The following is an 18100-nucleotide window of genomic DNA, read 5'->3' on the forward strand; positions in this document are numbered from 1 at the left end:
TTTAATTTCCAAATGGCGGCTTGCCGGAACCTTAGAAATACAGGTTGTCATCTCTCTTGCCTTTAAATCCCGCATCTGCATATTGACGTTGACGTTTGTCTCATGCATGGACTCACTTAGGATTTAAGAAAGCTGGCATGGACCTAAACCAAAATAACCTGTGAGTACCAGATTGGAAGGGATATCTTTTCGGTGGCATCATCAGTTGGGATCATTGTGATTTAGAATCTTTCTGTTTCATGTGTTATGAGTAGAAGAATTTAAATGTACACTAAATTTATATTTATTTTGTTGGTTTTCTCTTCGCCTTTTTTGGGCGTTTCCAGGGATGCCAATTTCTGGATATTTCAAACCAGGAGAGTATTCTTAACCCCTCCCCACTGTGAAATACCCACGATAGTGTTGACCCTCCCTTACAATACTAAGGAAAAAGGCATTTTTTCCAGGATTCAAATTGTTTGTGCCTTATACAACACTAAATAACCCACCATAAACAATGTCACAAGCTCCCCTTTTTATAAAGTCTCTCCCTGACAAGCTTTTTGTCTACGACCTGAAATTTCTGGTGAGCTCCCTCTCTCCTGATAATAAGTCCTAAGGAGTAGTTGTATTGTTATTCCATTTGGCTGGATAGCATGTCATTTCAAGTTATCATTGTATTTGAAAGACTTAATCTGTTTCCATTTTGATATGGTTGGTTTCTATTAAGAAAAGTGTAAATTGTGTATGATATTAATTAGATCAAGGTAAACATTCAGGAGAAAATATTGAATTGCATTTTAGCTCTTGGAGAGTTCTTTTTAAGGTCCTCCTCCTTTATACGCTTTCCTGCCCCCTTTAATGAAAGTCCTTGTGAATCATTGAGTTTCCCAGGGCCTATTAGAGCTGTCATTGGAAGTGAAAAATGTAAGAGTTTGCAAGCTGGGAATCAAAATGTTACACAAGAGTTGGATGATGTTTAATTTTTTGAAAATAGGAAAGGGATAATTTTAGCTTTAATGAGTAATGGACCCAAAATTGCTTTCAGAAAGAGCAAGGATCCCTTTTCTCTAACCTCATTAATTTTGTTATTACTCACATTTTAAGCTATGGTAGTGGACTTTTTACTTTCTCCATTACTTGTTGGGTATTTTAAAGTTATCAGCTTTTCAAGATGTTCATAGTAACAGACACGTCAGAAGCAGATTAATTTGATATGCAAAGACATGTTTGAAGTACAGGTCATGGTGCAAAGATGTTTATAATAAACTTAACCCAGACTTGCGAAGAGACTACCAATAGAATCTACAGAATGGAGAAGGTGAGAAAGATGAATATCATGATTTCCGGTCTAGAAAAAAATAGAAGACACATTTTTATTACCATCTGATCTAGGGTGGTCACTAGGCATCAGAGATTGCAGAATTCTCTGTCAAAATTGTATGGCCTAATTTTATTTCTTTTTTTTAATTCATACAAACATTCTCTGTTACTTTATCCCTTAGCTCCTATGAGTTACCAAGAAGAATTTCTCATTACAATATCAAGCAGACAAGTGATCAAATAACGAAAATATCAATGGGGGATTATTATTTGGCTCGATGCTAAATTTTTTCAAATTATACACAAGAATTGTATAGCAGAAGAATTGTATAGCAGACAGAATTGTATAGCAGACAGAAAAGAGAATTACTATAGGAACTTGGAGTGAAAGGGTTTGTGTTGTTCTACTCTTATTCCATTTCTTAATGAAAGGTTGTTAACCCCTGTTGCTATTAGAAGCAGTTAGGGAGGGGTGGAAAGGAGACATTCTTGGTTGGGTGAAATGGTAAAGATTCCATGAATATTTCATTAGTACTCCTTTTGCAAATAACATTTAATTGTGGACAAGTATCTCAGTATTATTTTCAGGATGTCAAAAGTGTAATGGAAGTTGTGCAGATTATTTTTTAATAAATGTTTCTTGGTTAACAAGATGATGGATTTTATTTTAGATCTTATGGAAGACCTGCCAAGACTGTAAAACTGAAGGCAAATTTTGTGCGTTTGTCTGAGGGTATGCTGATGGATGTCATTAGTGTTAGTAGTGCTTCAAGTCTTCACAAACAGCCATTCTTTCATATTTTTGGCCTGATTGTCAGGTAGAAACTTGACAATATATTCCATGTTGCTATATGTCTGTTTAGTATTAGATCATAGATGATATCAAAATGTGGTAAGAACGAAAAGTGGCAAGAAAGGCCCAGCTGATTTTTCCACTTATGTACTTACCAAAATTTTGACATCTTCTGTGACCCTTTACTATAAAGACCCACACAATGTGGATTCTATTCATTTTATATGATAAAAGTAAAATACTGTTAATGGTGATGTCATCTATGATATAGGAATATATCATAAGTAACACCAATCAAAATACATATATATTTCAGCTTATGATAAACTGTTAGATGAGCACACAAGCTCATGTAATGACATGTAAATCAAAACTTTTCCAAGTGATAAAATACCTCACAGAAACTGCATTAAAATGGCAGTTTTAGGCTAGATTTTGCCTTGTCTCCTCTCTCCAAGCTTTAGTTATTGTATCTTTGAATTATCTTCCTCATCAGTGGACAATGTAATGTATGGCATTTGTCCTGCCAATACCAATGTTTTGCATACTATTGTGAGTACCGGTAAATAAGGCAGTCAGATTGTCAACAATATGAACAGTTAACTGTAAAGGGAAATTGTTTTGGAAAACAACTTTGTTGCATAGTCTTTTACCCCAAGGTATCATTTTCTAATACAAGCAATCCAAAAGGATTTTCTTTGTTTTTTTCCCAACATCTTAGTTTACTTACATGCATTGTTTTACAAAGTGGCTTTGAAAGTAATATGTAACATATTACCCTTTAACTCCCTTGATCTGATTATTAATTCTCTCCTCTAGCTGCTACACATTTCCTTGTAAAGTACTGGGAGAATTTGGTGTTAGATCTAGATATCAACTTTAACCTAATAAGTTTGAGTATTCTCATTACCTGCTTGCTGGATATTGTATGGATATTATAGGAGAAGTGACATGTTAATCACAGAGTTAACAAAAGTCAAGTACGTTAAATGTCATCCAGTTTCTCCTACAAAATCATGGGATCTTTTCATTTGAAATGTTTTGGTCCAAGTCCATTCTTTTAATTAAAAGTTTTTTCATTTTGTTTTGCATTCTGGGTGGGAAATCCTCAAAGCTGTTTGTTGTAATGGTTGTTTTTTGGCTTTTTCTTCTTTTAATATTTTTTGTTGAAAATAAGTTGTGACCACAAGGTAAGATTGATATGGTTTTTGAAATTTGTTTTACTTGCATTGTATAGTAAGTTAGCTGCAACTACTGTCAGTAGGTCCTTGACATTGTTTATATTTTGTTGTAAAAGGAGGCAGATGAGTTTAAAAGTGGGGTAAAAGACAGCATCACAGCTTGGATGAAAAAGCTACGTGAAAGAAATATTGTGGACTGGATGATTATCCAAGTTGTGGCTCAGGACTCACTTAGGGGAAACAAACCAAAGTTGACACTTCCTCGCAGCACAGTGTTTGACAAATCAAAAGTGACTTTGGTGGCAAGAACAGTGAAAGGTAATCTACTGTCTGAGATTACATATTGTTTAGCTGCAAGAAATGAAAAAAATGCTTGTTTGTCATATTGTTGTTTCAAGTCAACTTTTGATTTAAGTAAACAGTACACTGTTGTGAAACCACATGAAAATCTACTTATGTGGAAGCAGCCTGTACAAAATAGGCTAATTTTGAGCTCTTGTCAAATTGACAACTTTTATGAAAAAATATCTCAAACTTTGGAGTGATGCATTTCAAACATTTGTTTTACAACAGTATGAAAAGAAAACTTGTGTTCATATGCACTCTTAGGCAAATGTTAAAACCTCAACCAGTAAGCTGCACATTACACAAATGTGCATCCTTTGATTATCCTGTACTGTTAGTTGGAAGTGAAATTTAATTCTTTCATTTAATAATCCTCTGATTTCTTAGAGTATCTAGAATCTTTTTTTGTACAAAATCACCCCCCTAATGATGCATTTTTAAGGTCACAACAATAACAGAAATGATCACCAACTGAAGAAGCTAGCTCTTGATTGTTAAACATACATGTAGTCTCCTTGTCAGCACCCAAGGACATTTATGGAGAATGTGCATACTGATTTTAGAGTGTAAAGGGTAAAAGGCGTCAGTGTTGTTCAACCAGCCAGTATTTTACCTTTTTCCATCCTAGAATAATACACTTTGGGAACCTTTCAAAGAGAGCCAGGCAACACGATCTGCAGAATCATGGCAGAACTTGGTCACCAAACTACGGCAGTTGTTGTTACAGTCATTCATCGACACTTAGGGAAGTTTGAAGATCAAGTCAGGTCACTAAGGGAGAGACGGACTGAACCACAATGGAGCTTTACTACATACTTCTTATTGCATGTAAGATGTAATTTTGATATCAGAGGTTTGTCCACATGAAATATGCCCATGCCTCTTAATAGAGGTCTTTACAAACTCTGAGGAAAGGATGATTTTCAAGGAAAAATATGGGACTCAAATTTAGTAGTAAAAGGGCAGAGTTCAAACAACCACTCTCTTTGCAAGATAAAAGATTTGATTCTAAAATCTCTTAAATCTATTGCGAGTAGGTTGCATACTCACTGTATCTTGTCTTTGTGTTGGTATGACCTTTCCCACTCCTAGGAGTGAACTAAAGACAATTTTGATCGTGAAACAGAAAAGTGATGAGAAATGGGATAAGATGAAGTAGGGGTAATGTTTGATTTAAACCAAATTCTCAGAGCAAAACATGTGAAATTTGGGGCAGATATTATGGAAGATTGCTATTTAGGTTTTGGTAGTAAGGGGGTTAAAACCACTTGTTAAACTGGGCTGCTGTTTGAAATACACCTCTGAGATATTATTTTGTTTTAATATTCAGGAGGAATTGTCCTTTGTGTTTGAGATGCTGGGTCCTCTATGAGAAGCTCTGATTCAATATGATGAAATAAGATGCCCTTCTAACTCAGCTGGTCATCAACTCTAAATATAAAGGTATTGGGAGGGAACAGTTATATGTGTTTTATTTTTCTCCTTCTCTCAAAGATCAGTTAGACCAGAGGTTTTCACAAGTTCACATGGTTGATTTTCACATTGGCAATCATCTTATGGCTGGGGCTTCCTTGTCTGAACAGCCATTTTTTTTCTACAAGTATTTAAATGAAGTGTAGATTATTATCAAATCAAGAATCTTCTTTGATGTATTTGTATTGCTTAACTTTCCTTAAAAAAGGAAAGCATGTAAACTCTGACTTATATTTACCTTTTTTTCCTCACCAAGAGCCCCTTGACTGCATCGATGTCTTCATGCGAGACTGTAAATGTTTTGATGGAGTATTGTTAGCTAAGAGTTCTCAAGACTTCTTGCGACAACTCATCAAGACTCAAGAAGCCAGCTATGTTGACCTGCGAAATTACCTTTTTTCCCGACAATGCATCCTTCTGTTGAAGTTGAAGCGCCGTGCATGGGAAATTGCTCAACGTTTGTTGGAGTTCTTACACAATCTTGTTCATGAACTGGCAATGGATGAACTTAAGGTATCAGAGTAATTTTGAGAAGTTTTCTTCATATTGGAAATAGATGATCTCAAAACTGCTAGGGATCCACAAATATATTTGTCTGAGATATCATGAAGTTCCATTTGGCGAGATTTGGCGGCTCAGAGGTTGGAATTCTTAACTCAAACGTAATGTTCTTGCGTTTCTCAGAGGAGCGGGGTCGAGCGCGAGGCAAACGCTAGGAAAGCGCGTGGAGAACGCTTGGAAAACACGAAGAATGCGCGAGGATAGCTAGAGGAGTGCCTCCCCTCGCGCGTGTCTTTTCCCTCACGTTTGCCTCGCGTTTGCCTTCTCTCGCCTGAACCACGCCAAAGAAAGACATCTGTTATGAAGGAGAGAAGGACTGTGTGACAACAGATCAAGGTCCAAGCCCTAACTAAGGGCTTAGTGTCGTGTTATTGAGGAAGACGCTGAATTTTTAAAGTACTTCTTCCCACTCAGGAGGATAATGATCATACTCCTGTTAATAGGATAAGGGTCACCACTGTGTTCAGGTTCTTTGTGTCATATTATCGGGCAAGATATTTTATTTTCAAAATAATTCCTCCCGCCCGGGAGGCTGTTTGAGTACTGGCGGATTCTCAGGGAAACTTGACTTACTACCAGGACGTTACCTGTGATGAAGTTCACGGCGTATCATCCTATCCAAGGGAGTATCAATGCTCCTATCAGCTTCATATTCTTGTTAGTGCGATGACCTCTAGCACTTGAAACTCACAAGGCATAATCTGTTACTTTTCTTGGCTTAATTTTTTTCTTCAAGATCTCCATGCCGACTGGTGGAGCATCGTGCTGTATCATCTTAACGAGCCTGGAGGTGTTAAAAGCTTGTGAGGAACAATGTTTTCGGGAAGATATGATTTACAGTTTGCATTTTGCTCTTCTATACCAGTATGCTAAACAAAAGGTATCATTCATCACGCATTTTCTTTGGTGTCGTAAATCTTAAATCAACGTAATCAAGAAAGGAGCCAATAAAAACTCAAAATAAAATGAGGTAAACTGCCTGAAGAGCGGGAAAATGAAAGCCCGGGAAAACGCAGGTGACCAAGACGCGGTCGGTTTTAGTTTTGAAGCTGATTTGTTTTTTCAGACTGTTAAAATTGCTGAAAAATTTGCTGCATCTTGTCTCTACTAAGGTGCGCATGAAGCCAAATAAGATTTTGCTCGTGTCAAATTAAGAAGTAGAGGTTTTCGCACAAAACGTTTCTAACTGCGTATTGTTCCATTTTTTTTGTAGCTGGATGAATTGGGATCTCTTTGTGGCCTTTTGCCTGATACCACTCCAACAGAAATTGCTCAACAGATTACTGATACCCTGCTCTCCGGGATAGCTAAAACACAATCCGATGGTAGGTTCACCTTAATTTTTATGTGTTCATAATTGTGCGAGTCTGTTTAACATTGGTAGAGTCTACCATTTCCTCCACTAACCGCATCAACAGTACGCCAGGTGGTAACCGGTCGGATAGTGTTAGTCTTTTTTTTGATATATTTCTTTTGCTCGCTCTTGTGCATCTTGCGAATGCTACGGAAGATCGGAACATCTGGAGAGACAGATAAGATACTTGGTACAGGTAGTCTGGTCAATACGGATAGGATAGGAAAGGATTGACGGTGCAATTTTTGTGTGCCGTTTTTCTGCCTTAAACGGAATATATACCACTAGGCTGAGCCTTTTAGGTATTCGTCTAATTTTGCGAATAATCAAATCACTAAGTGTATTGTGAAATATTGGTAAACGGACGAGCAATCGCTAGTCTTTTTATAGGTGTAAAACACCTTTCCCTTGTTGTTTTGCAGGAGATCTTCAACCCAACAGTCCATCAACAAGACTCCAGAAGGCTCTGTCGTCGAAAAATGCCTTTCAAGCACTATACCTGGTGAGAAGAATAGGCCAAGTTGTTCGTTATATTTTAGTACCAAATCAGATTTACCATGCCAGCATACAGTGTATGCATGGGGTTAATCCAAGTTGGATTATATCTGGTTTAAACAATCCAGTCCAGCTTTGTTAAATTGCTACCCTTGGAACAGAAGAAGTGTTCGTTTGAGAGAACACTTTGCTTTTAAGAGGATGTATGCGTAGGGTTTTTGTGCGTTCGAAACCACGAGTCAGAGTTTTCCACCTAGTTTTGAAGTTTTCCATGCGGTGTATTTCCAGCGACCTTACAGAACAAAGCTGAACATTTCTGGTGTATTTCCAACGACCTTACAGAACAAAGCTGAACATTTCTCAGAGACAGTGAGAACTGAATTTTTTTTTATGAAAAGCCTCTCAAGCGCGGAATAGTTTGGAGTTTATGCATCTGATTTCCTTAAAAGATGCTGTGATTCTTTGAGCCAATTACTGAGTGAGGTGTAGGAAAAGCAATGTACAACCGTATTGATTGTATTGATTGATAGCCGTACCCTACTTACATCTCAACAGGATTTGACAGAGCGAGCAATCGAAGTCTTTAAGAACATCGGTAGAGCTCGAGCTGCTAAGGTTCTAGGTGTGGACCTGGCACAGTTTTACTTGTGAGTGCGAAATATACCAATATGATAAATCTGTTTGTTTAAACCAGTGATAAATATGTATATTTTTATTCTCATCATTATTATTTTACCCTGGTATACTCTTGGACATTTTATATATTCAAATGACCTGGCTTTGCTGCAATGTGCGTACTGTTTCAGACTGGTTATTTTTTCAAATGTGTAAAACTTCACCATTCTCTTCTTCATGAATCTATAAGGAATTTACTGACTTTTATTTGTGTCCTAATGAGGAGGTTTATCAGCTAAAAATTCCTTTTGCTCAAGCTTGAATTTCTGAAATCAGAGACCAGAGAGAGTCGGATCAATTTCAGATTGTAATGAAGCACAGCCAGTGTAGTACAAAATTACTTTCGATGGTCAATTAAATCTTTTAAGATCAAAATTGGTCGCAGTGAAGAGCAAACTTGTAAGAAACGTGGTCGCTTAACGGTTGGTGCTCTGGACTTCAGGTCTAGAGATCTGGGTTCGAGATCTGGCTGGGTCATTTTGTTGTGTTCTTGGAAAAATACTTAACCCTCATGGTGCTTCCCCTCCCTCCACCCACTCTACCCATAGGTATACATGGGGCCTTGGCGAACTGTCAGGAAATCAGACAAATGAAGTGGAGGGGGTGGGGTGGGGTGGGGGGGTGACCTGCTATGGATGAGCATCCCTCTCCTTCAAGGGGAGTAGCAATATTTCCAGTCCCTTCATGTTACGCACACCGTGAAAAGCTCCGACAGTACAAGCTAGTAAGCTTGAGTGTAGAATTAACCTTTTTTTAACCCTTAGGAGTGACCAGTATCTAATTTCTCCTTACAATATCACCCTCGAATCAAACATTAAGGTCATGAGAATAGAGGAAATGCTCACCAACTTAAGCAGCTCTTGATTATTAAACAAATTCTCTTTGCCAGTACCTTGGGGAATGTATAGTGAACAGTATGGAGAATATGGATACTGATGTCAGGGGGTAGAGGGTTAAAGAGCCCGCTGTTGGTTATGCCCATGTTTGTGTTGATTTTTAGTTCCCGTGGAGAGTTTTACCGAGCAGAGCCTCTGCTTGTTGATGCATACAAGATGTACAAACACGAGAGGTGGATTCTGCTTGCAACACAGTGTTTGGGTCAAACTGGCTCGCTGTCAAAAGCAGCTCAAACATCTTGACAAGTATCCTTTAGAAATTTGATCAGAACTGGAATGTTTTGATCTCCATATTGAAATTAGAAAGCGGGGATCTTGATTCCCAAACGGCGTAAGATCAGTCTTAAATTACTACTATTTGAAGGACTACTAGCAGGATTGAAAGCCATCCTTAACCCATGAGATATGCTGCCTCCTGTTCGATTTTGGCTTGTGAGCAGAGTTTGCCATCCGAGAGGAGGTCCCACTACACTCAGGAGTTGTTGCAAGTCATGCGAGACACAATGGATTCAGGTATTCACAGCTTTGGAAAAGTCGGGTCGATGGAATAATTCACGAAAATTATACAACCCTCGAAAGTTCTCAAATGTTGTATCAAATTCTCAGCTGTCTTCAGCCCCCCTCTACTTCAAGTTAAAATAAGAATTTTTAAGTCTGTTTTAAAATCTCTTTAAGGGAACATAACCCCTTACTCCTCTCTTCTTAGAGGCTTTCCCCATGCGATGATTGGTGCCTTCCCTCACATCTTTCTAGACATGGGATACGAAATCAGTCTCAACTTATGCACAACTTAGTTTGTAGCGAGTCAGCAACCCGAGTGGCAGTCATTGTCAGACTCTAAAGATTATATCGTTTTAAACAATTGAATAGGTGTTGAGCTGAGATCAAAGGTGTTGAGGTGCACCTTGCGTCGCACTGTATTCATTTACCTTCAATTTCGTATTCTCCATGTTATGTTCTAGCGCAAGCCATCATTGTACGAGCTGAACCATTACTACGAGTAGAAGATGTACAAATTGATCTGATGAAGGGTATTGGTAGCGTTGGAGAGAGTATTAATGTCAAACTCAAGCTGTTCAGCGCTCTGGAGGAGGTGATGCTTGCTTCAGTATTTTTGTTGACAAAATGATTCTCTAACTCCTTTTCAATGTTATATACTTGGACTGTTTTTTAACCTCTTAACTCCAAAGAGTAACTAGCAACTAATCTCACTCTATGGTATCACCACCGAATCACACATTAAGGTCATGAGTATTAAGGGAATGATCACCAACTTAAGAGGTTGTTGATTTTTAAACGAATTCTCCCTGTCAACATCAAAGGAGGTGTAGAGAGAACATTATGGAAAATATGCAAACTAATACAAGGGTGTATTGTGTTAAAGGAGCAAAGCACTGATGTATTGAGTCCCTGTAGGTGTCAGCGATTTGCCTCAATGGTAATACGTGGAATTAATCGTTGACAAGGTCCCCCAGGAGTGGTTAAAAGGATTGAAACTGTTTGCGAATGATATACTCGTACAATTTAGAAAAAATTAGTCCAGAGGGACAAAGCTGCTTTTCTTTGTTTCCCTCAAAGGAGGTTACTTGTGGACGGATCAGCTTCAGTATTCAGACAAATGATCTTAAGCGTGTGGGTAGCATTCGTTCAAGTAAGAGAAACCGAGCTACGTCTCCGCCAGAAGTTGCAGAGAATAGGCTGTCTTCAGCTGCGCTCTCTGAAGAAGACTTGTCAGATAAACCTGTCACAGAGGATCAAGCAGCCGGTACGACTTACCGTTACTTTGATTTTTGTTATGATATCGCGTGTAGCAACTAGTATTTCAAAAATAATTGCTAAATAATTTTTTATTTTATTTTATTTGCGTTTTTGCGTGAGGTTACGCAAAGATTACGTAAAGGTAAACAATTTTCTCTCATCAGTATTTGTTTGCTTCACTCGCCAGCACTTGTCATTTAGTTGATTTTCGTGCTAGTAGTTTTTCGTTCTCATAATCTATATATGTTTTATTAGCGTCCTAGTTTTGTTTCTTTTAGTCGTTTCGGTATATTATCTGGTTAGATAATTGTTTTTATTTGTTTTCGGTTAAATTACACCTCCATATACATTCATTTGGATAAATAAATATTAATGCTTTCGATACCGTGGCGAATGATTTGTAGCATTTACCTATATCACACAATGACTCCGTGTGACGCAGTGTCTTAGAATCACACTAAGATTTTACTTGAAGGAGAAATTAACTAAATCTAAGTATAATTACCCGAAGAGAGGTGGAGAGAATTTTGAAACTTAGGTAATTTGTTTCCCGGACTAAATACGTCAAAGTTTGTAGGTTTTGAATAATTTAATCCAGCAAAATCTTCGCCATCCTTAACCTCTAGCCTCAGTATCATTGCGGAGTCAACTTCATGTTTGATTCCGCAATGATACTGTATTGTGAGAATAGACGAAATGATTACCAAGACGCTAACTAAAGAGGCTCATGATTCATAAGCAGATTATCTTTGTCAGTACAATGGTAAATATATAGAGAGAACAGTATAGAGAATATGCATACTGATGTTAGGGTGTTAAAAGGTTTATCCTTATCGTTTTCTTTGGATTTTTGATGTGCTCTTCCCATTTCAGACGGAGAAGCGCTCTCTGAAGTTGACAGAGTAGAAAAATCTCGTCCGCTGCCCCCTCGACCGCCATTATTACCAGAGGTGAAGAGTGTAGAAGAGTTGAATGTTTTAACAGATGGAGGTGACTCAGACTGCTGTCTACAATGCTTCAATGTTCCCTTGAAATATGGGGTCAACGAGTATAACCTCACTGCACAGGTTGGCTTTCTTATTCATTGTTGGAATCAAGGTGAAGTCGTTCAATTGGCGGACAACTATATCTAACGGATGGATCGCTATCCAGGGGATAAGAGGTCTCATACGCGCTGCGCTACCCACTGGATAGAGATTTATCCAGTGGATAGCGTTGTCCGCTTTTCGAACAATTTGACCCTTTTACTCTTTAGAAAGTAGAGTGACCCACGTAATGAGTGGTGATGGTACAAACCTAACGTGACGTACGTGAATGGTCAAACACTACGAGTATAATCTGGGGTGTGGGGGAGGGAGGGAGGGAGTTTGCTAGTGATGGCCTTGCATCTATCCTCTGGGCGTAGCAGTACCCAAAAACCCTTTATGAAGTTGAAACCTGGCGATCGGATGGCTGAACAGCTGATTAACAGAGGACTCAGTATCTAGCTAATCGTTATACCATACTCCTGCCAACGTTTGTCTGAACACTTACTGCCTCCGCTTGCCCCTCTCATTGTTGGCCGATGCAACGAAGACACTGGAAATGAACAGCATTGGAAGGGGAAGAGGGACGAAAGAACGTTGTAAACGTTAGAGACGGAGTGTAAGTCTATATGTAAAAAGTGACCTGCATTCAGCAAGGATTAGTAATATCAGGAGCGTTCTGGTTAAAGATGGGGTAAGAAAGATGATACAGTTTGAGCTCAGTTCATTATTCTTACCAGTTTGAAATCCTCTCTGCAGCTGTCCGAACCAGGTAACTATTTCCTAAGGCAGCTTTGTGTGGAGATTGGTCGTCTGGACTTTGTTTGGCCACAGTTATCTCTATCAAGGCAGTCCAGAGGATTTGCCATCGTGTGCGATCCTCCACAAATAAACTGGACTCACGAAAGGGGTTTGTCCTTCTGTTTATTTTATAAGGAGACTGTTGTTAATTGGCAATTCTAGAACCTTGTAATTACAACGCCATGACTGTTGGCTGGTTATGTTAGCTTGTCTTTCTGGAATATCCAGATTACATAGCGTGCTCCAAAGAACAATTGCATACTCAGCAGATTGGTAGAGGCAAGCGAATATCCTTGTTCTTTCACAATGTATAATTGCTCATATTATCTCCCCCATAAGTGGTACTGCAAATCATTTTGCTGCTTTTTTTTCCTGGACTTTTTTCCGTAGTGCAAGTATTCGGCCTCTATGTAATTTTATATGCCAAGGCTCAACAGGCTCAACAAGATTTTGTAATCTATTGTCTTTTACCTTAATGTTGGTGGTATGCAACTAGTTATCTTTTCGTAAAAGAGGTCGTGGTTATTCATCGTGAATAACAATAAACGCTAAGTTTTTTCGTTTGTGTCACGATGTAGTCACGTGTGATGGAGATCTACATCCCACGTGACTACATCGTGAGACAAACGAAAAAACTTAGCATTTATAGCTATCTTTTCCCGATTTTTTCCCCTTAGACCATCATCTGTTATCTGGCCTGCTACAACAAGTTACTCTCAGTGTGTCTGTCGATTCTGGATCCATTGCAGACGGGTCAGTGCTGGAAATCTCTACAAACGCTGGTCTTACCTTCGAACCTGTGCAGTCCGGACACGCTATTATAAATTGCTTAATGGGTAAAGAGGAGAGAAAAACAGCTCCCTACAGTGTAGCAGTCAACATGATTCCTGAAGATGATGGTGTCCCTGGCAGCTCTGTTGCCATGGTTACCCTTCCAGCCTTGGGACCCTACGCTAGAATCGATTTTAACTTGAAGCTGCGCGCAAGTTTGGAGAAGCAGAATATTCAGGAGGAAATCACAGAACACAAGGTTCGGACAGGAATTGAGTAAGACTAGCATTTTTTCTTAGGGTGACGATCAAAGTTAAAGATGAAAATTAGTATATGTTCATGTTTTCTTTTCAGCTTGTGTTCAGTTGTAAGTGGCTGTCTCCAGTGGTCACCGCAGAGCTGTCATGCTTGTTTCACCGTCCGTTTTCCATTCGTCACGTGCTTCTCTCGTCTGAAAGCAAGTGAGTTTGATCTAGGGCCTTTTGAACTAATCCCGAGTGGATGGCTTTATTTTTGGCTTTGTGGTTGGTCCGGAAAACTCTCAAGCCACACTCTCAACCAATCAGATGCAAAACTAAAACCAATCACGACTTGGTCGCCCGCGCTTTAGGCTATTTGCTTATTTTCCCCTGGAGTTCTACTTGGCTTTATAAGGTTTTTCCTTTTTTCCTGATTGGCCATTTGCGTATACCTGAAGAAGACTTCTTAGTGTACACAAATGGAATTAGTTTGAAAAAGGGATGCTGGCACTACTTTTTAACTTGATGCGGTTTTTTAAATTCTTTTTTCAGCCGATTTGTTCAAGTGATAGTAAGTGGAATCAATCCTATTGATCTTGTCATCTCAGCTCCTCAGTTGATCATCACCAACTGCTCTTCGGTGAAGGTCACACCTCTGCACAGCTCTGTGGAATATGTGAGTGTTTCTATTACTGCACATTCTCCGTATTTGCATTTCCTTTTTCTTGCTATTTATCTTTGATTTTCTATCTTTTAGATAATCGTCAACAACCAAGAGGTATCCTTCCTCTGGAAAGTCGATTGTAAGGAAGGTAACTTTTTCTCAATTTGAATAATCTTATAAGATAAGAAACAATCCAACAAGATAAGTTGCGTATAGTGTCAGTTATGATGGTTAAACTTTGGGATTCCACTAGGGAAAAATCTCCCAGGGAATTGGATAATGCCGGCTTTATCCCAGGGATTAATGTCAACTTTTCCAGTAGCTCCAATACTACGCTTGCTGTCGATTTCTACAGTTCTCTTGAATGTAAAAATCGCCTTTCGTTCTTTTGTTTTAATTGGTTTAAATGGAAACATCGTGCAGTACACTTATGCTTTTGTTATCTCGCGAATTCTTATTAGATAAGGAAGTTCGATTCCCTTTTCTGTCTTAGAAATGTGCTCTTAGTCTGATGACAAGTAATGTCGTTTGAACGAGGAGACAAACGGTTTGACTGGTTATAGTTGCAATGATCGGATGCAAAATATGTTGAGCTTGGTAAACATGTCATATTAGCGCCCTATTATTTAAGATTTCAGAAGAAAACTACGGAAATGCAAGCCGAGTGTTATTTCTTTCGACAGGTTCAGCGTCGGCGCTCGAGTGCGAGTTTAGGACTTCGTTTTCACCAAAGGAGACTACGGTAGGATTGTAAATTAGTCAAAGATAACGTTAGATCAATGGAGATATTGCTAGAAACGTTTTCCTTCACTCAGCTATTCCTCGAGTAATATTCATTTGTTTGGGTCTTGCGGTGACCTGCCGGTTGGGAGCGCGATGGAGTCTGAGGCGAGAGCAAGAAGTGATTGGAGGGAGATGGCTTGAGTCTTGTAGGGGTCATGAAGAATTCATACAAAGGAGAGCATCCCTTGAAACTAACATCCCGTTCCGTTGGGGTAGAATGCTCCCAGTCGCTTCATGCTATGGGAAGAAGGATATGTGAAGGTATTGAGGGCCGCTAGGTTCGCAAGACTTGACCTATAGGCTATACGCTCTCTCAAAATTCGTCGCGACCGCTTCCATTTTCTCAACTGGAGGAGGCATTCTTCCCCCATTCTATACAACTTATTTTTGGCGCCTTGTCTTCAAATTTATCTTGACCTTTTCTGATTCTATTGTGCAGGACAGTATTCTTTCCTCATCGGAGAAGAGAAACTATCTTTACGACTTTAATGTGGATAATACTAAGGTAAACACTGGCGTTTCTCTGACTTTCTGTTTAAACTGAGTGGACTTGAAAGTTAATACTACAACAACCAAACGTAACTCAAACTGACATTTGATTTCATTGAAATACATTGCTTTAGATGTATGTTGAATAATTGATGTAAAGGAAATTGTATCAAAAAGAACGTGAACCATGTGCAAGGGCCTCCTAGGTATGTATTCATATCCAAAGAAAATGGTATACGGAATTTTTAAACCCAAAAAAATTGTGCAACTTGTGGAATCCATTAACCGTAATAACGTTTCTGATGTCCCAGCCCTAAGCATTCCTTTTTTCCTTCCAGACATTATACACCATAAGTTCAAGGGTAGAGCCTGCGGAGGATTCTGGGAAACTCTTTGCAGGTTCGACTTACAAGTGGCACATCACTTTTACAAAGTTATTTGACGAAGGTACTCCTGATACTTCACAACTCATGTACGATGTTGACTCCGATACAAACACGTGGGCCGTGAACGGACGCAAAAACGGTGTTTTGTCCATACCCACAGGTGTCATGGCAACTAGTGAAGTTGTTCTTAGTCTGATACCACAGACGGGCGGGAACTTAGCGATGCCAGAAATAAAATTAATGAAGTATGTCGAAAAGGACGCGACTTTACCGCAAGCAAAGAATATCGAGGGCGCAGGTGTGAACGCGTCTGAAACGCTTTCAAATCAGCAATCCCCTCTTATTTTGCCGTTTACCTGCGGTCAGGTGTATAATAAGACAGCGGCGGTTCGCGTCAGCGTTTTGCCAAGCAATAATCCTGATCTTGCTTGGATATGAACCGACCGTGAATTCAAAACAAAATGTTTAGTGGAGTTTGGAACAAATTTAAGAATTATGACTGAAAAACTTAAACGGTCCTTCCGGGAATTTTACGAGTCATTGATATTCTTCTGAATCATTGCAATCATCATATCATCATCATCATCATCATCATCATTATTATTATTATTATTATTATTAAGTCGAAGCGTAATTTCCGCCGTACTCTCGAGTCTAGTCTTCGATCCTCCTGACTTTGCTGTCCTGTACGGCGGCTGATAATCGAGCCTAAAGGAAGTCATTCGACCAAGATTGCTCTGAAAATTAAGAGAGCTCTTTCACCTGGCGCATCGCGCCGCTGTCAAATTTTCTAAAATCAGTGAGAAGATCTAAGACCTGAGTACAATATGTCTATGTTGTCTTCGTCAGCAAGATCTTGAAGTAGTTTTATTCACGACTGCTCAAAAACCAATTACAAAATGAAAGTTTTCAATCCCACTTTGTGTAACAAGGAAACGTATTTCACATTATAGTAGCTAAAATGTCAGAGCTGCCAAAATCTTCACTTAATGTTGCCCGGTTCCCATGACTCTCGATTGCTGCATGGGCAACACCTGTTGAGATTCGAAACAAACAGCAGCAGTTTGAGAAACTCATTGAGCCGTGGTATTTTTTAAAATATTAATTTAAAAGTTATGCATCGAAAAAGCCTATTCAGATTGTGTCTGTACTCCTGGGGGTAGGAGGCATAATCGGTCACCTGAAACGTCGAACCTCAAAGGTCACGCCTTTGACATGCAACCTGCGCTGACGCTATTTTTAAACCAGCTGGTGTTTTATTTCTTCAGAAGAACTTTATTGAATTTTTGAATAAAACGGCGGGTCACCATGCCTCTCCAGCTGCCTTGCATATTTACAATAACTCCTCATATCCACCTGATAAGGATTGTGAGCCCTTAGTAATAAATGTTTTCGTTAATTCTGTGTAATTCTGCCATGTTCAAACTATAGAGATGAGGTCATTACGGAGAAAGGTTCTTGCGAACTATTCTTAATTAGGAATAGATTGATGTTCCTGACGGGCCCCGACGATCAAGTGAACGCCGCCATTTTATGTATGTGCGCTGATCACGCGTCATAGTGACAGTACTTAATGCAATGCGAGGCAATGGCTTGAACAAGAGCTACATACTTCAGTCCATATTTTTAATTACCTTATTTGTTCTGTTTTCCCAAGACCCTCCTCTTGGGGTGGAGACGCATGAACTCTCTGATGTCATCCTCTACGGCTGAAAAGAGTTCAGTGATAATGATGTGAGAAGTTGATGGAGAGATTTAGGGGAATGGGTTTGCTTTCTAGCTCTGCCAGCCACACGGGCATGTGCACTGATATCTGTAGGACTCCTTCGCACGATTACGCTTGCATTTACTGAAATTAGTAGAAGCCTTTGTGAGAAGGCAGGAAATGCAAAGAATTTTGGACTGTAGGTGTGTTGAATGGCTAGACGAAGCTCTTCGTTATTGTTGTCAAAAGGCAACACAGACCAATCTAATAAAGATTCATACCATGAGTTAACTGGTTTAAATTCTCTGGTTAGAACGATCCCCAGGTATAGGCCAATCAGAGCGAATCAGTCATTTTGGAATTATTATGTTGCTAACTACAGAGTATTACCCAGCACTATTTCA

General features: G+C 39.2%; 1 protein-coding gene across 1 annotated transcript; it reads left to right on the forward strand.

The window, feature by feature from the left end:
* Positions 1-1088: 1088 nt before the first annotated feature.
* LOC131779926 (trafficking protein particle complex subunit 10) lies at positions 1089-17982 on the forward strand. Its single transcript, XM_066172484.1, is given in 30 exon segments — positions 1089-1126; positions 1221-1261; positions 1264-1300; positions 1974-2101; positions 2104-2120; positions 3393-3558; positions 3561-3604; positions 4250-4352; positions 4355-4449; positions 4952-5020; positions 5022-5064; positions 5351-5607; positions 6392-6535; positions 6869-6980; positions 7432-7511; positions 8060-8151; positions 9180-9276; positions 9278-9321; positions 9479-9588; positions 10038-10168; positions 10654-10840; positions 11707-11900; positions 12618-12768; positions 13337-13689; positions 13785-13891; positions 14222-14345; positions 14427-14481; positions 15017-15075; positions 15556-15621; positions 15944-17982. Coding segments are annotated over 30 exon segments (3630 nt in total). The 3' UTR covers positions 16430-17982.
* Positions 17983-18100: the final 118 nt, after the last annotated feature.

This window comes from Pocillopora verrucosa, chromosome 9, assembly GCF_036669915.1.
Source record: "Pocillopora verrucosa isolate sample1 chromosome 9, ASM3666991v2, whole genome shotgun sequence".
NCBI lineage: Eukaryota > Metazoa > Cnidaria > Anthozoa > Scleractinia > Pocilloporidae > Pocillopora > Pocillopora verrucosa.